This window comes from Puntigrus tetrazona, unplaced genomic scaffold (genome assembly GCF_018831695.1).
Source record: "Puntigrus tetrazona isolate hp1 unplaced genomic scaffold, ASM1883169v1 S000001055, whole genome shotgun sequence".
Lineage (NCBI taxonomy): Eukaryota > Metazoa > Chordata > Actinopteri > Cypriniformes > Cyprinidae > Puntigrus > Puntigrus tetrazona.
This window is the reverse complement of record NW_025048644.1, coordinates 527,005-553,424: the sequence shown is the minus strand read 5'-3', so window position 1 is coordinate 553,424 and position 26,420 is coordinate 527,005. Positions and strand designations below refer to the sequence as shown.

Genomic DNA, 26,420 nt, shown 5'->3' with positions numbered 1-26,420 from the left:
CCATCATTTTTACCTCTCTGGTCAAATTTTGCACTGCAAACATCAAGGAAAGCTTTACGTTTTTGTGCCGACAAAATAGAAGTGCCACAATACATGGCTATGTGTGCATTACACAATTTTTGTCTCCACCAATTAAAAATCTTATAACACATTTTCATTCTATACATTCTTCACAGAGTTTCTGTTAGAATATGCTGTTGATTTCATCTATCATCTATTTAAATCTATTTCCTGATCAGGTCAGACATTCTGTAAAAATTTAGCTTAAACTAGAATTTAAATCTAAAGTCTCCTTAAAATAAATAAATAAAGCAATATATCTATAGGGCTTGAAATATTTGACAACCCTGTCAGTATTTACTCACCCTCAAGTAGCGTACGTCCAGCAGCTTTGGCTTTCTTTCTTACATCAAACAGGATGTTAACATTATTCCATTGCTCTTTTTATGCAATAAAAGCAAGCAGGGACAGACATTGTTAAGCTCCGGAAAGCCAAGAAAATTATACAAGTAGTAGCAGGATCTTGCTTGAATATTAATGGCATTAGAAAGTGACTAGAGGCTTAAAATCACAAGCAAAGCTATCGTGCGTCTTCAGAAGACACAGATAAACCACTTTATATCAGGTGTCTACATCAACTTGCATAACACCATACAACACACAGTACACTTGCTTAACGGATTAGTTCACGTCCAGAAGTTTCCTGATAATTCATGTTTTGATTTCTCCAGCCTAAAAGAAATGAAGGTTTTTGAGGAAACATTCCAGGATTTTTCTCCATGGCCTTTCATGGAGGCTGATGGGTTAAAAGTTATCTACATGATCCCAACCAAGGAGTGGGGGTCTTATCTAGTCTTATCCAGGGTCTGATCTCTCATTGAAATCCAAAACTTTTCCCCCAAACTTTTCTCCCAAAACTTCTTTGCGACCGAAGAAAGAAAGACGTGAACATCATGGATGACTAGGGAAGAGTAAATTATCAGTAAATGTTTTTTTCTGGAAGTGAACTCATCCTTTAAACGTGAAGGAGCAGGTAATGAATGTAATGCTAATGCTAATATTAAGGAGGACCATCATTGGCACTTTCGAGTACCAGGCTTGAGGGTGTGTAAATAAAGACATCATGTTTGTTTCTGGGTTAAAAAGCTCCTTAAAAGAACATATGGATTAAAAACGTATTGCTCTATTACAGTTATATTCTAAGCAGAAAAAAGGAATAAACACAAGCTCGTTTCATACATACCATCAATCACGTCAAGTCAATGGTAAGTGTATGACTTGTTTCCGCTCTGCTAGTATTGCACAGCTTGTGGGTTTGTTCTTCAGTGATGATTATTCCCGTCTCTACTGGAGCTCGGTGCCGGAGTCTGGGCTCCCCTCGGCCTCGTCGTTCACAAAGGTTCCCGCCACAGAGCCTCCGTGCCGCGGCCGAACAGCAGCCAGCTCTGACAGGATGATATTGTCATGAGTGACGAGCGTGGTCTTGTCCATCGTTTCTTTGCTGTGTCTGGAAACCACTGCATCCAGGAAGTCATACTTGGGCGAGAGCGTGCCGCTCTCAAACAGATACTTGGCGGCGTACGAGAAGGCAGCGTTGCTCATGAGCGAGGCCAGCATGGAGACCGTCTTGTAGGGGAACCTCTGCTCCACGAAGTTCTCCAGCTCTGGTGTGAGGCGCTGCTCCCTCTGCCGTGTCTGCCAGCCGGGGTAGTAGATGAACGGAGGGAGTCTGAGGTAGGGCTCACCCCCGCCGACCCGCAGCAGCAGCCCGAAGACGTAACCGGCCACCGAGCCGTAGGTGTTAGTGCCCTTGACGAACAGCACACAGAGGAGCTGAGGGAAGATGATGACGTACACCAGGTCTGAGCTCAGGTACCACAGGCCGTAAACGGAGCCTGTCAGGAGGGCCATGGCGGTCGCTAGTGCTCCAAACACGAAGATGGTGATCCTCATCACCCACACGATCTCACCGTCTGACGCCTGCAGAGCCACACTTTACAGAGTTAATCCACCCCAAATATGACACATTAATTACTCGCACTCACGTTCTTCCAAACTCGTCAGACCCTCTCTGAACCTCCAATTCTACCCCCGAGAGAGTAGCCCAGATGTCATCTACATAATACAATACCATTGTTTGACAGTGCAATTGTAAGTGTTTTTCCTGTTGGATTTTGAAGTTAGGAAGGCTGTGGGTTTGTCCTAAAGATAAGACTTTTTTGTCAAGTAAGGAGGTTTAATAGAAATGCTGTAATAGATTTTGTCCTGAATATGGTCCTAACTGAGATGATCATTGTTTTCCAACAGATAAGATTGTAAAGTAAGGATCTTTCTGTAATATGCCCCAGATGTCAAAGGGTTTTATTTGAATGTTTAGTTGTCTGTTAATGCCTGACATAAGGTTGTTTACATGAAATTACTAAAATTGTATATTTTTCTTCTTTTACTCTTGAAATCGAGGTTGCTCACAAGTGTCTACATAGCATTACAGTGGGATCCTCACACACTCATCTACACACTACTCTTTTCCACATAAACACACTCCTGCATACTGCAGCGACTCAAACATCAAACGCTCCCACAGTTGTAACAAAGACATAGGCTTAGTATAAAGAACTGACCGACTGGCGAAAGGCATTCTGGTAAATGTTTCGTGCGAACATGGAGCTGGCGGAGAGGATGGAGGAGTCGGCGGAGGACATCACAGCGGCCGACACCGCCCCCAGACCGAAGAAAGAGACGAACGGAGGACAGAGGTGCTGCAGGACGATGGGCAGGATCATGTCCGACTCGTCCTTCTCCACTGGAGGAAGTGGCCCGTACGACGTCTGATTCCAGTCTCAACAACAGATGGGGTCAAATAGTGTGCTTGATTTAACTCAGCATACATTTGTAGTTTACACTGTAGTTTAAATTGTGTCAGAACAAACTCATCTTGATAATATCAGATAACTTTGATAGAAGTGTATGTAATGAACTCTTAAATTTAAGAACACGTTTAGATACCAGTTTATCTCAGCCAAAGAGGAGATTTGCAAGCAATGCTTCACTTTGTTCAGTCTGTGGAGTATAAAGTTCATGTTAGGTCAAAGCATCTAAGTAGTTTTTGCTCCCACCTTTTTTTCAGTTTTACTGGTTGTATGAATCATTTTTGGGTATAACACTGTAAGTCACAGTTTACTTTATTTTGCTATCCTCTCCTACATAAATGAACTAGTGCGCCGATATGTGATGTGTGAATAAAGTTAGGTTTGACTGTGTGTGTGTTTATTCATCAGCGCTACACAGTAAACATCTGCTGATGAGCTGAGGCTCTGATCCAAACAGCTCTAATGAAGCCCCTGTAGATACGGTCAGGTTTAGCTAAACGCACCGCAGCAGTCATCTGTCTCAGATCTCTCTCTCTGCTGTGTTACCTGTGGAGGCTCCTATAGCGCCGATCAGGACAGACGGCACGGCCATGACCAGACAGCCGAAGGCAGCCAGGAAGGACAGGACCTGAGCGTAACTGGCCGAGGAAGCCGAGAGAACCCGCTGGAAGTACACCTGCCACGGGATCCCACCCAGCATCTGCACACACACACACACACACAGGAACCTCAGAATCACTGGCCATGCACCTGACCCATCATATGAGTACAGTACAGACAGATCCTCTGGAGAGATAGTTAAAAGAACCTGAATTCATTCCCAGCACAAGTAATGAAAAAATGCTGTATGTGTGTTTCTGCTCACGACTCACAAGCAGACAGAAGTTATCGGCCCACATCCAGCCGTCCGATGGATCGATCTGACCCAGCCACGGAGCCTGGAACACGCTCTTCACCGCGGTCACGCCGATGTCCGACACAGCCGGGTTGGACAGGGCGAACGGCACGCTTATCCACTAAATATAGACAATCACACCGATGGACACGTTCTGACAATGATTTCAAGCTGCTGTAATCTCACTGTCAGCTAGGTCAAGATTAACAGTGGAAATTACCAAACATTTTAGATATTTGATTTTAGATATTAGCTAGCAGTTGCGTGCCATTGAATTATGAACCAAAAGACGTGATACTCCAACAAACTCTTCTGTTTCATTCTTTTCTAAATATAAAAGAGATTGGACACTAAATGCACATTCATCACTGACCAAACCAAGTCATTTCTGATCATTTTTGCTGCTCTCTTACAGTCACTGACAGTAGACAAAAACCTGGTCCTCAAACCTGTCCTGGAGACCCCCAACCCCCTCATATTTTATATGTCTTTCTCATTTAACACACCTGATTCAACTCATCAGCTCATTACTAGAGTCAACCCAGAACAATTAGTAAAAAATGACCCAGGCTTTTTTGTCATCTGTTCCTAATGAGCCGCTCAAAACACATTCCCCTCATTCAGAATCTTTACCCCAGGATGTCAATGTGGGAAAATATTAATCATAAAGACTAAGAAGGTTTAGGTGGCAAAAGTCAAAATTCTGTGTTTGTAAGAAGACTCACCAAACCGATGAAAATGCAGAAGAGCTGGACGACGTCTGTGTACGCCACCGAGTACAGTCCCCCGACCAGCGTGTAGAAGATGGCGATCAAGGCAGAGATCACCACCGACATGCTGATGTTGATGTCCACAATCACGCTCAGAGTTGCTCCTGTGCAGAGGACACTTTTACTCTGACGGATCTGTGAAGCTCTAGGTGTGTTATGGAGTGTATTTCCGTACCCAAGGCTGACAAAATAGCGGCTGACCAGAAGATCTCTCCCAGTAAAGCAGGTATGAAGAGCAGGCCTCCCATTCTCTTGCCATAAAGATGCTGGAACGGGTCCAGCATGGTCACGTATCCCCGAGACCGCATGGGCTTCGCAAAGAACAAGCCACCTGCTCCGAGAGAGCACACTTCAAAATGGGCTCTCAAAACATCAGGCACTGGATTTCATTTGTTTATTTTGCATGTAGTGGGGTTAGGGTAATACACTCTTTCAAATCTATGAGTAATGCTGAACTGATCCGTGTAAATCACCTCACCGACTACTAAACTGAGAGCGTAACCGAACGGCGCCTGAGCCCAGGCCAGGCCGGATCCGGGCAGATACACCGACTCCGCCGTGCCGTTGATGTATCCTCCTCCGACCCACGTGGCTGTGACCGGAGAGACAGATCACTGTGTGTGTGTGTGTGTGTGTGTGTGTGTGTGTGTGTGTGTGTGTGTGTGTGTGTGTGTGTGTGTGTGTGTGTGTGTGTGTGTGTGTGTGTGTGTGTGTGTGTGTGTGTGTGTGTGTGTGTGTGTGTGTGTGTGTGTGTGTGTGTGTGTGTGTGTGTGTGTGTGTGTGTGTGTGTGTGTGTGTGTGTGTCTGTGTGTGTGTGTGTGTGTGTGTGTGTGAGTGTGTGTGTGTGAGTGTGTGTGAGTGTGTGTGTGTGTGTGTGTGTGTGTGTGTGTGTGTGTGTGTGTGTGTGTGTGTGTGTGTGTGTGTGTGTGTGTGTGTGTGTGTGTGTGTGTGTGTGTGTGTGTGTGTGTGTGTGTGTGTGTGTGTGTGTGTGTGTGTGTGTGTGTGTGTGTGTGTGTGTGTGTGTGTGTGTGTGTGTGTGTGTGTGTGTGTGTGTGTGTGTGTGTGTGTGTGTGTGTGTGTGTGTGTGTGTGTGTGTGTGTGTGTGTGTGTGTGTGTGTGTGTGTGTGTGTGTGTGTCTGAATGTGTGTGTGTGTGTGTGTGTGTGTGTGTCTGTGTGTGTGTGTGTCTGTGTGTGTGTGTGTGTGTGTGTGTGTGTGTGTGTGTGTGTGTGTGTGTGTGTGTGTGTGTGTGTGTGTGTGTGTGTGTGTGTGTGTGTGTGTGTGTGTGTGTGTGTGTGTGTGTGTGTGTGTGTGTGTGTGTGTGTGTGTGTGTGTGTGTGTGTGTGTGTGTGTGTGTGTGTGTGTGTGTGTGTGTGTGTGTGTGTGTGTGTGTGTGTGTGTGTGTGACAATACACTGGAAAGTGATTCACTGGTATATACTGTACATTGCTTTGATGCAACCTGTGTTGTTAAAAGCGCTATATAAATAAAAACGATTGATTGATTGATTGATATATACTGGATTCATGACAAAGGAACGAAAAGAAAAATTCCCGTCTTTCTATATGAAAACAAGATTAAAACAAAGCTTTAAACGTAAAGATTTTACTCGCTTCTAAACAAGTCATTCATTCAGGAAACGTCTTTTTCAGTCCTCGTGCATATCGTAAAGACACAAAGGTAAAGTTGCTAATACTTTCTGCCTGTGCGCAGACACAGACTGGAGCTCACCGGTCATGGTGAATCCTCCCACGAACAGCCCGATGTCTCTCCCGCCGACCATGATGATCTCTCCGCGGTCAGCTCCCTCGGAGACCCCCGAGCTCTTGTTCTTCCACGCCGCCCAGATGCCCACCATCAGGATCAGCAGGTAGAAGAAGACGATGGCCAGCAGTCCGTCCACGTGAATGGCCATCTTACACCGACCTGTCCGGCTCTTACAATGATCTAGTAATTACGCGTTCACATGCTGACGGAGACCAAGGAGACATGCTGAACATTATACACAGACTATTACTGTTACGTTATTTATGATTTTTTTAGTACTTAATGAGAACATTTCCATTTAAATGCAACTTTCAGTTTAGTTTTACTTTCAAAATAAACAATGCTACGACTAAGCAACAAGTACATTATAATTGGGACTCCTAGTACATTGTAAAAAAAAAAAAATCAGTAAAACGAAGATATGGTGATGTACCTCAGCAGACAGTCAGTGTGTCCTGAACGAGACTGAAGGCGGAGAGCCGCGCGCATCACCGGAGACCAAGAGCGCGCGCTCTCTCTCTCTCTCTCTCTCTCTCTCTCTCTCTCACACACACACACACACACACACACACACACACACACACACACACACACACACACACACACACACACACATTTTATACACAAATAATGACGTGCTTTTTGGTGTTATTAAGGTGTTTCGTATACTTCACGACAATCCTTTTTATTAGTTTTTTTTGTAAAATGATATATGTAATAAAGTTTCAAAGAGCAATACAGTTCTTGTTAGATATCTCTCGCTCTGTCTCTGGTTGGAACTGTTTTCACTCTCGAAATGGGGAAGAATGGTATCTAAAGTGTAGTTAGAAATAAAATATAACTTCTTGTATAAAATCAATTTAACAAAACATTATTTATGAGCACACTCATGTGCTGAAATTCATATATTATACAGTATATTATAAAAACAAATGCCCATGTAGAGATTTCTTTTATGAATTATATGAGCAAACTGCATTCTATTAGGCAACAACTATTAAAGGAGCAATATCGCACACACCTACACTGCTTCTTAAGACGTATTTCTTTAATAAAGGAGTGTGAAATGATCTTTCTTGACCAAAGTATCGTATGTATATTAGCTATGTGTAACCCACTTCCAGCTCAAGTGATCATGAGATTGATTACTTGTTATTTTTTGGCCAAATAACTTGTCAGATGTATGATATTCCATCATGTAAGCGAAGTCAACAGCGTTTACGAGGTGTATGATTTTGATTCTTTGGCATGTTCTTTGTGTAGCCTCAGTTTAGCTCATGGTCAGAGAGGCTATCTGTAGCCCACTGATAGTCAAAACTGATCCATTGTAGTTTTTTATTTGGCTGACTTCCCATCATGTTCACAGTGTAAATAATACATTTGTGTCATTTCACAACATGGTGTACATATAGACGTGTTTTAGCTCTTTTTGGCCACCCAATGAAATCGGGCCAATCTGTGGCCTAATTTTACTTCTTTTGCTATAACCCTATATCAGACCAGTGATGAGAATATACAAAATAGCCTTAAAATCGGTTAGATTGAATTTTTCTTTGATAAGAAGCTTCTCATCAAATGCATGTGAACTTTACAAATTTAAATAGCATTATTTTTTATGAAGACCTCCCTCCTCCAGCAGAACTTTGATTGGATCCCCAAGAACGTTGAAGACATTGAGTTTGAGTGGACTATGTTCTCCGCGTCCATTGTCGAAGTGAGATGTTTTACAGTCCTTCATTTTCTTTGTCAGATCATCAACTAAGTGTCAGGCTGGGGACTGTGTTAAAACTGTGAGATTCATGTATGTGTCAGCTAGTCCTCTCCTCCTGTGAAACTGGACGAAGATCAGAAGATTGCAGAAGATCAGGATGAGTTCCTCAAATACAGACGTGGACAAAATTGTTGGTACCCTTTGGTCAATGAAAGAAAAAGTCACAATGGTCACAGAAATAACTGTTATCTGACAAAAGTAATAATAAATAAAAATTCTATAAATGTTAACCAATGAAAGTCAGACATTGTTTTTCAACCATGCTTCAACAGAATTATTTAAAAAAATAAACTCACGAAACAGGCATGGACAAAAATGATGGTACCCCTAGAAAACACTGAAAATAATGTGACCAAAGGGACATGTTAATTCAAGGTGTGTCCACTAATTAGCATCACAGGTGTCTACAACCTTGTAATCAGCCATTGGGCCTATATATATGGCTCCAGGTAATCACTGTGTTGTTTGGTGATATGGTGTGTACCACACACGACATGGACCAGAGGAAGCAAAGGAAAGAGTTGTCTCAAGAGATCAGAAAGAAAATTATAGACAAGCATGTTAAAGGTAAAGGCTATAAGACCATCTCCAAGCAACTAGATGTTCCTGTGACTACAGTTGCACATATTATTCAGAAGTTTAAGATCCATGGGACTGTAGCCAACCTCCTGGACGTGGCGCAGGAGGAAAATTGATGACAAATCTAAGAGACGGATAATCCGAATGGTAACAAAAGAGCCTAGAAAGACTTCTAAAGAGATTCAAGGTGAACTTCATGCTCAAGGAACATCAGTGTCAGATCGCACCATCCGTCGTTGTTTGAGCCAAAGTGGACTACATGGGAGACGACCAAGGAGGACACCATTGTTGAAAACGAATCATAAAAAGCAAGACTGGAATATGCCAAACTACATGTTGACAAGCCACAAAGCTTCTGGGAGAATGTCCTGTGGACAGATGAGACAAAAATCGAAGTTTTTGCCAAGGCACATCAGCTGTATGTTCACAGACGAAAAAATGAAGCATATCAAGAAAAGAACACTGTCCCTACTGTGAAACATGGAGGAGGCTCTGTTATGTTCTGGGGCTGCTTTGCTGCGTCTGGCACAGGGTGTCTTGAATCTGTGCAGGGTACAATGAAATCTCAAGACTATCAAGGAATTCTAGAGAGAAATGTACTAGCCAGTGTCAGAAAGCTTGGTCTCAGTCGCAGGTCATGGGTCTTGCAACAGGACAATGACCCAAAACACACCGCTAAAAACACCCAAGAATGGCTAAGAGGAAAAATTGGACTATTGTAAAGTGGCCTTCTATGAGCCCTGACCTCAATCCTATTGAGCATCTTTGGAAGGAGCTGAAACATGCAGTCTGGAAAAGGCACCCTTCAAACCGGACACAACTGGAGCAGTTTGCTCATGAGGAGTGGGCCAAAATACCTGCTGAGAGGTGCAGAAGTCTCATTGACAGTTACAGGAAGCGTTTGATTGCAGTGATTGCCTCAAAAGGTTGCGCAACAAAATATTAAGTTAGGGGTACCATCATTTTTGTCCATGCCTGTTTCATGAGTTTATTTTTTTTTAATATTTCTGTTGAAGCATGGTTGAAAAACAATGTCTGACTTTCATTGGTTAACATTTATAGAATTTTATTTATTATTACTTTTGTCAGATTAAAGTTATTTCTGTGACCATTGTGAGTTTTTCTTTCATTGACCAAAGGGTACCAACAATTTTGTCCACGTCTGTATCTGATAGTTGTACTGTTGGAGACAGACTACCAGTCTCTGCTCTACAGGCATCCAGTGGACCAGAAAGAAAACTGATATACATGTTTTCACAGGCTCATCAGACGGCAGCCAAAGTGGGCTATGGCTGGTTTTCCACTGAAACTACCTGGAACAATTTGTCCCAGAACTTTTCTTTCCCCAGACCTGCTGCTGTCTGCATTTCTATCATGGTCTAAAGTACTGTGAATAACAGGCAAATAGTCTGGGACATAGGTCTCCAAGCATTTCTCAAAGCAGGTACACACATTTCTGACTTTCTCTGAATTCTCAGTAGTTCATGAACTCCTGGGGATGAGAGGATGTCTCATGTCTTCACAAAACAAATATCAAGGCTCCAGCTATGTCTTTATAAAAACACTTTAGACTTGAGTTTAAAACAATAAGATTCTGGCCTGAAATGCTCTTAAATATACATTTCGTTAGAGCAGCAGACGTCATTAGAGTATTGAACAGAGCATGCAGTTTTTATGGGTCTACATTATGCTATATATGACTAATTTCAACTTATTTTGAAGCTCTGTAAATAGAGTATCTTCACAAGTACTGCAATGTTGCGCACACAACATACACGTGCTGTTCAAAACAATCTTTTTGACCTCTATTAATCTGGTTTTCGATAACGTTTACGGTAACACTTTAGAATACGGTCCCGTCACTAATGAACAAGGAACTACCTAACAAGAAATTCTGATTACCGATTTAGTATGTAATAGCACCAGCTGAAACTACTTATTCCTCGGATCAGTATTTGAAGTGAAGATCAGCAGAACTCTTTTGAGATGTACGTAAGGTTTTGGACAGTACCACGTCCTTCACTTTAGAATAGCATCATCTAGTCCCTTGTTTCACTGTTAACTAAAGAGAAAGTTTTAGTTAACAGTTTGTTAATAGCGAGAACTGAACCGAGAAAATCAAGTGTGATCATTTAAGACATCCCACTAACCCTGTCCCCAACCTTTCCTGTATCATACGGATAAAAGCTTTAAATCGCTGAATATCATCCGTCAGAATCACACTTGGATTTTTTAAAAGTGCATGACCTTTTGAAGCGAAAGTGTGTATGCATTTGAATTTAGACGAAATAGTGATGTGTTAGTCATTAGGTCATGTTTATTAGGTGTATTAGTAAATATTAACAAGCACATGGTCTCATGTTTCTGGCTTTGTTAGCTTATGATCTGTTTAGAATGATATAATCTTGAATAATGATTTATTAATAAAAGTTATTATAAAGTGTTACCGTAAAAACTGTGGTGATGAAAACTGCATGTTTCAGTTAAGAGTCCAAATGAGTTTGAGCAGGTTTCAGTGGGATTTCAGCTGGAGGCAGAGGTTCATCATCCATCTTCCAAGACCCAGTCTGTACTGCCACAGATAGAAACTCGCATTTGGCTTCAGCTCAAAGGAGTTGCTCGTCACTTCCGTCAGATCGTTCCGGCTTTCGTTTTCCGTGCTGACACATGAACCTCCATATTCAGCAGAAAAAGAGAACTGCCCCTTCACTGTTAACCCTGAAAGGGCTCCAGATTCAGTCGAGGTCGTCGTGGCTATCTTCCAGTTGCGTGCGATCTGAGACATTTTCTCCCAACCTTTTTATCAACTCTCTTTTGCCATGTCACTGGTGTATTGCTGTCATTAGTTATTGTTTTAATATTCTCCCACATGCCAAACGCTGGGCCTTTAGTTACTGACAGGCCGTCAGGAAGAGTTAATAACATCGGGATGAACAGAATAGACGTCGACGCACTCGTCTTTGCTGAAGTCTGTACCTTTGTAGTACTCAAGCCCCCACTCCGAGACGGGTTTGAGGAGGTAGAAGTGGTTTGGCAGGCCCCAGTAATCCAGACCATCCCTGCAGCTGGGATGCAGGTCGTGTTCTACAGCGTCCGAGTCTTGAGTCATGTTTGATGTTCTTCGGTAAGTGCCCTTACTTTGGAAGATGATGTAAAAATCGCCCAGGGCTGAGAGGTAGTGGTCTCCACCTTGGAAGTTAGGATGAAGGCTGTGAACTACAGCAGCGTCGTCTGTCAACATCGCTGACCCTGCCCTTGATGACGTAGAAGTAGCCATCCTGAGGACCAACGTAGTGCTCTCCATTTTGGCAGGAAGGGTGCAGACTGAAAACAGTTATGTCTGAACCTTTGTTGAAATTACCCCGACTTCATATAGCAACCGAGGTCAGAGCGGATTATGTAATAGAAGTCTTTCACTCCGTTGGTTTTGTTCTTGGGAATAATGCCTTTCATCGTGTCTGAAGCTGCAACACAGAAGAACCCAAACACTCGCTCTCCACACCTAAAGCAGCGCTCTCATGTTAGTGGTTCTGTACACATGCTGTAGCTCAGAAATGATTAAAACACAAACTAAATGAAGCCCTAAATAGTGCTGTCTGTATGTCTCTAAACACACTCACAAGCCTGGTGTTTATTAGTGGTCTGTGCAGTTCTACATCGAGCACTTGCCTCTCTAAGTTTTCTTTGGTTTTTCTTTTCAAACCACAGTTTGGAGCGCTCGGATGACAACGTTTCATTTCTTACAGAATTTTGACAAAAAGAGAAGGACAGATGAATTAAATTAGCTAATATTATTGCACTTTGCTCAGTTTAAAAGTTGGAAATAACAACGACAAAGAAGTAACCGGTCTATGTATGCACATTCATGCCCGGACTGTACCGCTGTATGCAGTCTACGTAGGGCACCAGCTCCCAAGGGGGCACAAAAAAGACACCTGTTTTAAGCTAAAGCTCTCTCAAGCCGATATACTGATATACTGAAATTGAGTGAAGGAACCTTGAATAGAGTTTGCTGTTAACTGACCAGATCTTTCACCGTCTTGGTGAAAATCTTGAGCCTCGAGCCCAAAGTTTCCCTCATTTCAAGATTAAGATACCTAAAGGAAAATTTCACCCAAAAATGAAACTTCTGTCATCATTTACTCACATTCGAGTAGGTGTGTGATTTTTTTTTTCGCCGAACACAAAGGAAGATATTGTGAAGAAAGTTTGTAACCAGGCAGTTTTGGGTCACCATCGACTTCTAGTATTATCGTGGTCTTATCTTATAGTTTGTTGTTAAATGTCGACACCTAGTGGCCATTCTAAGAGCTCCTAGAAGCTATCAGCCATTTTGGAGTTTCCAGAGCCTATGGTGCTGAGTAAAAATGTGTTCATTATCTCAGTTTTGGGCAAATGAACAAGTTAAATTGTGACCGCCCATACAGACTAAGAATTAAAATGATGACTGATGAATAAAATGATTGTGACTAAAGGCTTTTTTCCGTTAGGTTGTAATTCGGATGAGCACGAAGTCGAAACGCGACCCTGTGTGCTTCGGTTTGTGTCGCAAGCCCACCCCGAGGAGGGCAGCAAAACGCGCTGAGTCGAAAAGGAAAAAGAAGAAGAAGAAGAAGACGGCGAGCTCGTGCGTGTCGTCATCAGCGCGCGCCGGCGTCGACGCGTGAGAGGACGAGCAGCACGTGAAGATCCGCAGCGATGGCAGCGACACAAGCGGCAGAAATCGTGTTCGCGCAGAAACTCGCGTCCAACGAGAAGCCCATGAGAAGCAAAGCCCTGGTGAAGCTGAGGAAATACATCAGCGCGCGCTCGGAGAGAGACGAGGGTAAAGAACCGCTCGTTACGGTGCTACAGAAACGTTATCTGTGTTAGGATTTAAAACGAACAGTACGCGCTACACTACGATTAATATTCTGAAGTCAGTCGTCTAGGTCTGATAGCTGTGTATGACACCAGGCTGAAGGAATGACAATCATGATTTATAAGCTTGAGTTTGAGCTCCTTCAACAACCGCCTGGAGGGTGATCTTCTTCTAATCCTGTGTCATGTTGTCAGACCAATCAGACTCGAGATATAAACTCAGCTCAGATCTGACGTGTGTAGAGCTCCTGAGGAAACTCTGAGGGGTCCGTTCAGATAAAACAGTGCTTGAGTGCTTGAGCTGAAAGATTGTGGTGTGTTTTAGGATTCAAAGAGGAAGAGCTGCTGAAGATCTGGAAGGGTCTGTTCTACTGCTTGTGGATGCAGGACAAGCCTCTGCTGCAGGTGATGCTCTCTCTCACACACACACACACACACACACACACACACACACACACACACACACACACACTCTGAACGAGCTGTCAGTAACTGCTCTTTGTGTTTGGGGTTGTAGGAGGAACTGTCCACAAAGATCTCCAGACTCCTCCAGAGTTTCCAGACCCCTGACAGCCGTAAGTTATTCATGTGTTCATTACCAGACATCTCATACAGATACTTTCAGTTTCATCTGAAGTTGCTAGTTTAGTGAATGTTGGTTTTCTTCTTAAAGTATGTCATTATGGTGTGAATTACTATTAATAAACAAGCATAAATTAACTGTTGCCGGTTGAATAAACCGTTTATACTACTCTCAAGTTTGTCATCTTCTTATTTTTTCTCAAGACTGATCATAACTTTTATTATGAAAGGTATTTTAAGACAGATTAGAGAGCCTGGTTGCTGCAGTAAGTTATAAATTATTATTCGTTACTTTAGAAACAATGTGTAAAAAAGGTACTTTTTGTGTTTGAGGTCTGAAACAGTGCAGACAGAGGCCAAACATTTATCATTTTATGTCAGCACTTCATTTGGGTGTATATGGTAATATAAGAATATTATAAAATACCTACAAGTTACTACAAGCAGATGTCTTTCAAGTAAATTGAGCATCACCCGGATCCACACAGTCTTCTCATCGGTCTGTTTCTGTGCTTGGCTGCTTTTTTTTTTTAATGTGAACCATAGAGATGCTGTATTTTAAGACGTTTCTTCAGACCATGAAGAGAGAGTGGAACGGCATCGACAGACTGCGACTGGACAAGTTCTACCAGGTCAGCTCTGATCGGACACACACACACACACACACACACTCACACACTCACACACACACACACACACACACACACACTGCTGTGACACATCCCTCTCACAGTACTGCTGGTCTTTTCTCTGTTAGCTCATCCGCTTCGTTTTCCGTGAAGTGTTTGCGATGCTGAAGAGACAGAAATGGGAGACCAGGTAAAATCAGAATTGTTTTCAGAACAAAAGCTGAAATCATGGATGATTTAGGTTTTAGTTTAAGAACGTGATTGACAAGCCCTAAATCATATTACCATGAATCTGAACGCTCTGTGTCCGTCTGTCTTACTCTCTCTCTCTGTGCGCACGCTGCAGTCTGGTGACTGAGTTTCTCCAGATCTTCTCGTCTCAGCTCCTGCAGAGCTCCAGTGCGTGTCCGGCCGGGTTGATTCTTCACATTCTGGATCTGTATACGACTGAACTGGCCGTCGTGGGATCAGCTGAGGTGAGACGCTGTGATGAGGATCATGTTGAGGAGTTTCTGGCTCTAATGCGTTGCTTCACATCAGTCTTGCTGTGGTCCACGTTGTTAGAGACGCGCAGCACTGCTCACCTCACTCTTCCCCCAGGACACCGTCCCTCACTCAGTTTTTCTCTTAATAATATCAGCTATAAAATCCTTTAGTTCGGTGAGAGATCAGTTCATCTTGAATGAGTGTGGTCTCTGTCTGGTTTGAGTCATCAGATGTTAAGATACGGGTGTTTAGTGTTGATGCTCTGAGACACCATCTAAACGTCTTCTGCTTCTCAGTATTGTGATTTACAGGTTGATCAGGTGAATGTTAAGTGTTTTTATTATTATTCTCATGTTTGTGTACGAGTGAGGCTGATCCTGTGTTTCTCCTCCAGCTGACAGCGGAGCAGAACCAGACCTTTATTGAGCCTTTCTTCAAGACTATGGCCAAGACCAAAGAGTATGGCATTCGTTCACAAGATAAATACTTCATTCGATTGAGAGATACGGTAACACTTTAGTTTTACGTGTGTCCTTTCAGTCGGGTCCTGCTGAAGGCCATCGGCAGCAATGTCTTCAACACCATCGTTGATCAAGTTCCTTTCGCCATCGCGGATCTGCAGAGAGAGATGCGTCAGAGCGCAGAAGTGGACTCTGGTGACGAGTCTGACCACGAGCAGGACCTCGAAGACGACACGAAGACTCAATCCCTCTCTGAAAACTCACAGGAAACTCAAGGTACACTCCACAGGGTGTTAAACGTCTCAAATAAACAAGAAAGTCTTAAATTTTGTTTTCAAGAGGTCATAAATATGGACATGGAAAGACCAGAATAACGTGGTCAAGTACATGTACTTAATATTACTTCAAGTACGTGTTTTTAAATGTATAATTACACTGAAACACTTTAAACACGTGTTTCTAATGCAGGCCAGTATCACTGATACAGTACTGTTGTAGAAGTCTTTTGCGTCTTGTGCTTGATAGTGTTTGGATATAGTCTACTGTAACACAAGACAGAGGATGGCAAGGAAAATGAAAGCTACATTTTGCTTTCATGTTAAAAATAATTATTTGCAGAGTTCACAAATGACTTTGGGCGACCAGAGTATAAGAGATGCAGAGTGTTTAGATGGAGCTGAGGTTCAGAGGAAGTCCCTACAGCAGGGTTCCTCAGATCTTACCCTGGAGGTCCAATGCACTGCAGAGTTTAGCTCCAACCCTGATAAAACTCCCCTACCTGTGATTTTCTAATGATCCTGAAGACACTGATTAACATTCTCAGATGTATTTGATTAGGGTTAAAGCTAAACTCTGGAGGAAAATGGATCTTGCGGATAGCTGCTCTACAGCATTAGTCAAGCCAACTTTTACGTGAGATCGTCTGAGGTTAGATCTCAACTGATTGATTAGCAGTATGTAACTTGAAGTGTTTTGTTTCAGATGATGAGGAGGACTGTGATGAAGATGAGTGTTTGCTCTCAGGCGGCATGGACGATGAAGACAACACATGTGGACCAGTTCTTCAGGTGTGTGTGTGTGTGTGTTATACACAACTCTCTTTTGGCTGCTTGATTGTGTTTTAAATGTTAAACTGCAGATGGCAGACTCTGCTTGTTTCTCTGTGATCGTAAGGCTTTTATATGTAATGTTATCTGTCTTGTTCAGTTCGATTATGGGGCAATAGCTGACTGTCTTTTTGAGGTGGCCAGTCACTCGAACATACAGAGCTTCAACAGATCCAAGATTTACAAGTTTGTGAAAATGTAAGGGTTTTTTGGGTTGTTTTGAAAAAGAGAGTTTGTTTTGTTTGCTGGATTTAATTTTGTGTAATTTTTCTCTTCTTCTGGGATAAAGCTTCCGAGATCTGAGTGAAGGTGAGCTCTCTTACTTGAGACATCTTTTGATAAGTTATATCTGGGTCCCTCACAGTTGTTTTCTGTCCCCTGTCTAGGTGTGTTTCCTCAGGATGAAGTGGAGAAAGTGTCCGCTGATGAAGATGAGGACGAGGATAATAACGGCAAAAGGAAGAGAAAGAGAAGGAAACAAAAGAATAAAAAGAAAGATGAAGAACCCCTGAAGAAATGCAAAAGTTTGTGATACCAGTATTGTTTTGCATACATGCAGACATTATTTCATAAACAACATAGTTCTGAGATGCAATAAAACTTTAGACGGGCTCGTAACGGCAAAAGACAAAACTTTACTGAACCTTTTTTAAAAAAAAACTTCTTTTTTTTTTGATGATTGTTCTGTTTAGTTCGAGTGGTTTTATAGTGTTTTACTACAGCTGTTTGTCAGGCAGTAACTTCAGGTATGCGCTCATATTTCTAATTTGAGGCTATATGGCGTTAATTCTGGATATTTTAAGCTCCTTACGTAAACAAATCTGTGTTGTTTTGAGAGAGCTGCATCAGTCTTCCTTTGTTTAGCGCTGAAATAATCGTGATGTCCTTACATTTGATTGGCCTGCTCGTGTGTCACTCAGGCCAATCAGAAGAGAGGCTCATGAATATTAATCAGACAGGCCAAAATCTACCCGTTTCTGAGAGAAGAGCTGTAAAAACATATTGAGATGGTTTTTGGTGTTTGTACTGCAAAAATAATATTAAGGACATTAACACTTCAAATAAAACTCTAGAAAGTTGTGCAATGTGGGACATTTATGGATCAGTTTTAAAACGGTTCATTTATCTCCTACAGGTCCATCAGAGTCGGAGGCTGCGTCAGACAACACAGACACATCAAAGGACTCCAAACCAAAGAAAAAGAAGAGAAAGACAAAGAACCGAGGTTTAGAGAGTGTGGAGGGTCAGCGGACAGAGGAGAGCTCTGGGCAGGACACTCTGGAGGACGCTGAGGTCCAGAAGACAGAAGAGAAGCTGGAGAGTGACCTCGAAAACCAGCACACAGCGTCTGAGAGGTCAAGCTCCGAGCCTGCCCTTAACCTGCTGAAGAAGCGTCGGAGGAAGAGGAAGGCTTCGAGGAAGACCTGTGAAGACTCCTCAGAGGCAGCAGACGACGGCTCAGAGATGGAGATCAGCATCACATCAGCAGAGATTGTGACTCCTGTACAGCTGAAGAAAAGAAAAAACCTGAAGAGAAAGGCAAAAGGAGCAGGATCTGAAGTCACTTCTGTCTCTTTAGATGCATCGACAGCCGCGAAGACGTCACAGAAGACGCTGAGAAACGCCACCTCAGACGAGCGGACAGAATCGCAGGACACGTCCGACTCTACAACCTCAGTGAAGAAGAGCAAACAGACGGACGCTCCAGAGAGCCAGGAAGCAGCTCTTCTGGAGGAGACGGTCCTCAGCGAAGCCCCACAGCAGACTGCTGGACGCCTGAGGGCCAAGAAGAGCAAGAAGTCAGCCGTGGCCCAGACCAGACCAGAGAGGAAGAGGAGGGTGAAGGAGGAAGAGAAGCCTTCCCCGATCAACGGTCACGCAGACCAGACCAAGACCGCCAAGATCAGCAAAGTAAGACTGCCTTGTTTATTTAGAAAGAAAAGATGTCCAGTATCACTTTATTGGCTGCAAACATACCTGCCGTTAGATCCAAGTATAGGGAAGAGCATCTAATACATCAGAACAGCCAGTAACAGCCAAACTGTGATGAAGCTTGGAAATTAGAAGCTGTTGTAAATTAGACTTATTTGTAAATTGTGGCAGTGTAAACTTCTAAGTTGTGAAAAAGATTATATATAGATCTCTTTTACAAACCTTTTCTCCTTCGTCCTGAAAAAGTACCATCAATCTGAGAAGGCTCAAATGTACAATTACATGAAATCTGAGCCACATTTAAAACAATGACATGAAAATACATAGATGACCTGTATGTGCAAAAGAATGATACAAAGATTTTCACTGAAAAGAACCAAAACAAAACAAATGCTTTTCAAATCTAATCCAAAACTGGCCCAGTTGCCTTTCAGTAAATATGGGATCACTTTGACCCACGTGCTTCTGAATCAACACGGCGAGCATGTACACGAATGTATTCAGAATTACTAAACGCATGAATATATAAATCAAAAATGTGTGGAGACTCAACGCTATTATTGAACGGTGATTTTATAAAGTTCAAGCTATTGTGTTCGGAGCGTCTGATGCTCAGGTGAATAAACACGATCTTCACAAACACACCTCTTCGGTGAGCATCCGTTATAAAACTCTCTAATACTGAACTGTGTTCAAGCACAAACATAATGAATCGGTTTGTTTGAGCATAAAAACAAAACACATAAACGTGCACCTAATGTACGAATCTTGTCTTTAAAAGCCTTACTAGGGTACATTGGCTTACTTCCCCGGCTCCTAAAACTCAAATAACTGCACCATCTCTCTCGTGTGTGTGGGCCGTTTAAAAATTGCATTTTAACATATCATAAAATTACTGAATTGGATATACCTTCATTTGAAATGATTTCGTACCCCCCGAAAACACATCAGAGTCACATGTGATGGTTTTGGGCCATGTTTGCCTGCACTGTGAAGGAAGTCACTGAGCTGTTGTGTGTTTTGTTTCGTTTTGTCAGCAGGAACCTAAAGACAAGACGGTCAGAGGGTTTGTCCTCAGACAGAAGAAAGCTCCCGCACCCATCTTCTGTAAAGCTGCAGGACACAGCACACGCTTGTCCACTAAACGGGTAGAAAGCTGTCCTGTCCAGCTCACTGGTGTTCTACTCTCTTTAACACAGACCTGTGTGTAACTTTCTCTTTCTTTTTTTTTCCTTCAGGGTTTACCAGCTTCAAAATCTGAAATGAAGAAAGTTACTTTTGGCCTCAAGAACAATAAAACAATGGGTATGTTTAAGTTGTGTTGTGAAAATGTGCTGCTAATTATATTTTTTAAAGCTTCCTCCTAGCATTGTGAAAGTCATAGGAGTGTTAGGCGACACATACCGATAACAGGATGTGCTTCAGTGCTTCCAAGCTTTTTCTTCCAGGTCTCCTTTTGCAAAAATCGAGCATCCCAGGGTGTTATTCTGAGACTCACTCAACCGCTGGACATACATGATCTAAACTCCTTCACCCAGCATCCGTTATACACCAATACACACTGAGGAGAATCACCAACACACATCTGAAAGAAACTCCGTATTCTGTCCACGACCCTTCAGTGGTGTCCTACATGAACTAATCCAAGTCTCAATACCATCATAGTTATGCCACGGTTATAGAAACCATAAATATTAGACAGAAATGCAGTATAAGAAAATGAGTATGACATTGGGAATTCTGTTTATTAGTCTTTACTGGCATTTCTGACACTCCATACCTGCCTTCTTTAAGCACTGCTTCATTAATTTATACTTTTACTTCCCTAATGGCAATATTTAGTTTCTGATTCATCAATCACGCCATGTACTGATCTAATATTTTATTGCAACATTCGTTATAGGCCGCTACAATAAAATATACAGCTACTGGCCTCATATGCTGTCATATGAAATAAGCTAGATAATTTCACAGTGGGGTCTTGGATCATTTCTCTTTTAAGAGGTTTTGTGCCAGAAACTAATATGCTTTCCTGCTCTCTCCTATCAGAATTCAGAAAGATGGACCGAAGCTCGCTGCTGAGTCCAGCCAGACAGGCCCGTGTGGCCTTTGACCCCAAGAGGACGCCCAAGTCTGGGGTGTTGAAGTCGCCCACGTCATCGCCTGCCGTATCCAAGAGAGCCAAGGCGGCAGATTTCTTTTAAAATAAAGTTTCACATGGTGTTTGTGAAATTCAGCTTGTTCAGATGGCTTTTGAAAACGATGGACAGGAAGAAATTAATGCATAAAGAGGTTTTATATTCAGAGTTTTCACATTTTACAGACATATTTGGATCATATGAGAATTTCGGAAACCCTTTACAAGGGTCATCGAGTGAAGAAACTGTCAGAAGAGAAGAGTTACGTGACTGGACCGGTCTGGATGAATGATCATTTCTCTCATCCCATGTCAGTGAATAAAACTTTGTGTTTTCTTATTCAGTGCATTGAGTCTCTTGTAGCAGAGCAGTGCAATATAAAATGTTTCTCAGAAACCATCTTTCATTTGAGCTTTTGATCACTTCTCGAACATGTGTGCATGTGTTATGCAATAAATGTTATATGTTTAGGTATATCAACATCACCTAATTAATGTCATTAGCTTAGAAAAGAGCACTAGATAATGTCTGAATTCAAGAAAAGGAATCAGGGTCTTGTTGCCGAAGGTAGAGGTTTTTGGGGACCTTTTGTGATCTTTTACATTTTAACGCTCCCAGTCATCCAGATCCTTTTCATTTAGAACAGCAAGACCAAAAACCGCTTACCTTTCCAAAAACCTGCAGTACAGACCATGATTTGACACACAAATATAAGCACACGCACACTGGAGACGAAGTCTGAATATGTGCACACTTTATTTATAAGGCCCCAGAGCACCGGTCAGGAACTACTTACGAGCAGGGAGTTATCAGCAGACTGGTGGTAGTACAGCTCTGAACCACAAACACAAGGAAGTCAAGAGATTTACTGACGATGGATAAGCAAGATAACATTTTAAATGTGGTAATAAATTTGAACACAGAATGGATGAATGCAATAGTGTTGATCTGAATGTAGTAATGGAAGATAATTCTATAGCAATGCTTCTTAAAGTAAAACACTTAATGGCTCTGGTAAAATAAAATTGAAACAACTGTAATGTTCTGCTGAACTTCTGTGGTACCAAATGGGTCTTTATATAGGGTCCTTTACAGTCTGACTATTGTTCTGAACAGGTCTGCCAATGAAGAGGTCGTTTCTCTGGACTGAGCTGTGACAAGGTCCTTTGCAGCTGAAGGGCAGCCAATTTTAATAGAAAAGATTTATTCAATAGCTGAATTTAACCTGTATTCTCTTTCCTCAGCGGTCAGTTAATAAATGGGAAATGCAGAACTTTCAGAAACTTGGAATAAGGATAAAGGACCTCTCCATTCATGGGTGTCCACTTCAGTCTGAGATGGTCCCTCAGACCCTCCTAGTGTGGAGTATTTCTTACACAGGTTTTTACCTGGAGCCGACTCACCTCACTGCAGGGTCATCTGCTGGGTCCCACTGCTCTTTAAAACCCCGAACACCTCTTGGTGGTGGGACAGTGACATGGATGTCTCATCACCGCTGCAGCTTCCTCTCGATGTCATGGAAACAGCTGTTATCTTTATATGCTTATTTTTGGTGTATGTGTAAAACATGGTTGGACATGAATAACATACAGAAATAAATTAAAAATGGACTTGAGTAAAACAAACCTTAAACCCTGCAGCTCTTTGGTTTGGATATAATGGGTTTTGGAAAACTTTTTCTTCATGTATCCACTCTCAGACTATTTTTGTGCCGCTGAGGTAATGTGTAATGTGGAACAGTTTAAAAGAAACGTTACCTGTTGAGGTCAGTTTTAGGGTAATGGGTTCTCTCTGAATGAGTAACCAAACTCTCAGAATCATTAAGTAGTGACCTTTGTCACACCCGTTATAACACATATCCTCTAAATTTCAGTAGTACAGATCATTTAGATCAGGAACGGGCCACTGTCCTGAAGACTTCTCTTCCTCCTGTAACTAAAACCAACCTGACTACAGTTTTCAAGAAATCGTGAAGAAGGTTGGATTCTTCAGGTGTGTATAATTACGGGTGGAGCTGAAGTATTGAGAGGACTAGTGTGATTTTCTGGATCTAGTCAGAATCAGCAGTGTTCAGGAAAGGACTCCTTCTTAGGAAGGAGTGAGGAGAACATTACAGTAATCCACCCTGCTGGTGATAAAGACATGAACAAGTTTCTCCAAGTCTTGACAGGAAACAAAACATCTAATTCTTGCACTCTTTTTGAGATGACAGTATGCTGATGTACTGATAGTTACTGTTACTGCTTTGACATGACTATTGAAACTAAGGTCTGTCTCCAGAATCACTCCATGATTCTTGACTTGATTTTAGCTGTTTGACCCCTAGAATCAAGATATGCTTTCACCTTCATCTTTCTTTCCAAATGCAATGGCTTTTCTGCTGAGTTTTCTCCTTGTTTAACTCAAGAAGGTTTTGGCACATCCTGCTGTTAATTTCATCATTGCATTGGCAGAGGAGTCAATGGGACTGTAATCATTTGGAGATAAGGCTAGGTAAATGTGGGTCATCAGCATAGCTGTGATAGGTAACATGGTCCTTTCTTATTATCTGACTTAGAATACAGCACATGAAGCAATAAAAAGTGATATAAAAGAGTGAAATATTGATTTTTCGTCTTTCTCAGAGGTGCAGCGGAGGTGTGTGTGGTTGTTCTTTTGCAGTCATGCAGTACTTTATTTTGTAAAAATCTACACTAAAACACTGTATACACTCTCTGATCATCCAAAGGATGACAAAATGCTGACATTATCATAAACCTGCTAGATGGCCATGGAGCTGCCAACTCGAAATCTGATTGGTTAATGCAATGTTTTCATTGGCATTGATTTTAAGTAGACAGTGGAGCCTCCATGATTTTTTATGGGGTGGCCAAAAGGGGATTACTTTTATAAAGCCATTTTTTCTAAAAGTGTCCATTATCTTGTGAGTCACATTATTCTTATTCACTGATTAAAGTAAGAATAAGACATTTGGGCTGTTACCAAGCAAATTAAAATGATACAATCAACGCTGAATCTGCAGTAGTTGTATTTACACACTGTTTAATGCAAGATATGAATGTTATATGAAGTGATTTTGAGAATCTAACAGAATGCATAGTTGATATAAAAAACTGGACGATGAGTAACTTCTTAATACTAAATTCTGAAAAAACAGAGGTGCTAATAATTGACACTTGATGGCTGCTCTGTTAATTCTTCATCATCAGTTAGGAACCTAGGTGTGCTGTTTGACAGCAATCTTTCCTTCGAAAACCATGTTTCTAGCATCTGTAAAACTGCGTTTTTCCATCTTAAAAATATATCTAAATTACGACCTATGCTTTCAACCTCTAATGCAGAAATATTAATTCATGCGTTTATGACCTTGAGGTTAGATTATTGCAATGCTTTATTGGGTGGTTGTTCTGCACGCTTAATAAACAAACTTCAGCTAGTCCAAAACACAGCAGCTAGAGTCCTTACTAGAACTAGGAAGTATGATCATATTAGCCCGGTTCTGTCAACACTGCACTGGCTCCCTATCAAACATCGGATAGATTTTAAAATCTTATTAATTACCTATAAAGCCCTGAATGGTTTAGCTCCTCAATACTTGAGCGAGCTCTTATCACATTATAGTCCTGCACGTCCGCTGCGTTCTCAAAACTCTGGCCATTTGATAATACCTAGAATATCACAATCAACTGCGGGCGGCAGATCATTTTCCTATCTAGCACCTAAACTCTGGAACCATCTCCCTAACTCTGTTCGGGAAGCAGACACACTCTGTCAGTTTAAATCTAGATTAAAGACACATCTTTTTAACTTAGCCTACACATAACACACCAACACACTTTTATTATTAAAATCCGTTAAAGGATTTTTAGGCTGCATTACTTAGATTTGCTGGAACCGGGAACACTACTCCTACAATACAATGTACTTGTGACATCGTAAAAAGAATGGCATCTACGCTAATATTAGTCCTGTTTCTTTCTTAATCTGTTTCTCAGTTTGTATCCAGACTAGATGGTGGATCAGCACCCAGAGATTATGTTCATCAGAGACCAGAACACCTAGATGCGCCCTTGGACAGATCACCAGATCCTGATGTGCTCACACACACACACACACACACTTGCATTTAATAACAAATTGTTCAATCTCATCATTATACATCCCTATCATTGTATTCTTCTATCTTATACTGTACAGTTCTTTGATGCAACCTCTGTTGTTAAAAGCGCTATATAAATAAAAATTATGAAATAAAAATCTAGTGAAAATTGAAATGTGAAATAACTTAAGTGAGTCATTGTGATTGAACCGAATCATGTGAAAGGTTCAGAAACAAACACCGTCATATTCCTCAGAGACTCATAACAGTGCTGTAGCTGTGGAATTATTTTTTGTGGTGTAATTGATCAAATTATAAATATAAATATATACATGTCTTTTTTATCCTTGTACCAAATCATGCAGTAAAAGAACACATTGTTCCACATTGAAAGCATGAAGGCTGTCTTTATAGATTCTATAGTGAATTTATCATAGGGTGTTTCTATTTCGTGCCTATTGTTATTTTCTTTTTTCTGCGCCATCCCATTTCTCAATCGCTCTCGCTCTCTCATTCTCAAGCTCATCAAACAACAGTGGTAAGTAAATCTTCTGTCACTGACGGTGAGTAAATGGCTTCTCCTTGCATAGTCACTTGCACCGCTTGCACCACATGTATAGTTTATCTCTCTCTGTCAGCGATCAGGGATTCACGTGTGATGAATGCAGGGAAATAGCTGGACTGACAGAGAAGGCTTTAGAATTAGAGACACGCATTTAAACTTAGAATGATATAATTAACCCTATCCCTCTTTCTTGGGGGAGAAAACACTAATTTGCTACCTCAACGTGCAGCTCTTTATTTTGAATAGTCTAACAGGCAGAGGGTCAAGAACAGTGTCAGGAATATGAGAGACAGATTCATAAACAGTGCCAGGCTTGGGTCAGGACAGGCACCAAACAATCAGTGTCGAGATGGTAAACAGTTGTCTAAGGACCCAGAAAAGTTTGAGGTTGTTGATGAAGTTGACTTCATGCTGCAGGTTCTTTGTAGCCATGTGTTCATCCCAAGCAGTGAAAACATGTTAGTAGCAACATTAGCTGCTGGCATTGATCTGATCCTGTTAGGGTTATGTATTGACATTTTGCAACTTTGACCCTTCAGTTTCAGCTTCCATCTGGTATAACACGTCTTGTTCTAGGTCATGACATGACATGGCCTCTATATAGTATCTTAGACTGGTATGGGCGCCAGGGGAATCTGAAGGAATGAAGTTTCTGACGCCCAAAAAGATATGTGACAAACATGTCTGGAGTCTTTGTTTTGCCAGTTGTTTTTACTTATCTTGCTCTGTCCTTTTTCTCTATAAATAAAGTGACTTGCGATCTGAGCTTCGGAGGCAAAGCAGGGAAGGAGGCAGAAGGTGGGCGCCTCGGGCGGACTGGGATCCGTCTGGAGGCAAAAGGGAGGTTAAGGAGAAACCTGCTTCTCTCCCGCTTGCAATCGACAGCGCAATCCTTGCAAGCTAAAAATTTC

The 26,420-nt window shown here is 41.8% G+C and overlaps 2 protein-coding genes across 4 annotated transcripts; one reads left to right on the top strand and one right to left on the bottom strand.

The window, feature by feature from the left end:
* Positions 1-256: 256 nt before the first annotated feature.
* LOC122340415 (high-affinity choline transporter 1) lies at positions 257-6,863 on the bottom strand. 2 transcript variants are annotated; one of them, XM_043234034.1, is made up of 9 exons: positions 6,735-6,863; positions 6,266-6,503; positions 5,014-5,127; positions 4,711-4,866; positions 4,491-4,639; positions 3,743-3,886; positions 3,417-3,570; positions 2,622-2,839; positions 257-1,980 (listed from the first exon to the last, which is right to left on the bottom strand). In XM_043234034.1, exons 2-9 carry the CDS (start codon positions 6,447-6,449, stop codon positions 1,345-1,347), a joined length of 1,755 nt encoding a protein of 584 aa, XP_043089969.1. In that variant the 5' UTR covers positions 6,450-6,503; positions 6,735-6,863; the 3' UTR covers positions 257-1,344. The 2 variants fall into 2 exon arrangements, with proteins under 2 accessions (XP_043089969.1, XP_043089968.1); XM_043234033.1 differs by having other exon boundaries at positions 6,266-6,815.
* A 6,419-nt stretch (positions 6,864-13,282) lies between these two features.
* Positions 13,283-21,184, top strand: rrp1 (ribosomal RNA processing 1). Of its 2 annotated transcripts, none has more exons than XM_043234053.1 (16): positions 13,283-13,476; positions 13,837-13,916; positions 14,029-14,086; positions 14,640-14,725; positions 14,851-14,912; positions 15,069-15,198; positions 15,603-15,667; positions 15,749-15,945; positions 16,651-16,736; positions 16,876-16,973; positions 17,065-17,084; positions 17,162-17,299; positions 17,911-18,686; positions 19,745-19,855; positions 19,946-20,012; positions 20,757-21,184. In XM_043234053.1, the coding sequence occupies exons 1-16, from the start codon at positions 13,350-13,352 to the stop codon at positions 20,909-20,911; spliced, it is 2,256 nt and encodes a 751-aa protein (XP_043089988.1). In that variant the 5' UTR covers positions 13,283-13,349; the 3' UTR covers positions 20,912-21,184. The 2 variants fall into 2 exon arrangements, with proteins under 2 accessions (XP_043089988.1, XP_043089989.1); XM_043234054.1 differs by having other exon boundaries at positions 13,284-13,476; positions 19,748-19,855.
* Positions 21,185-26,420: the final 5,236 nt, after the last annotated feature.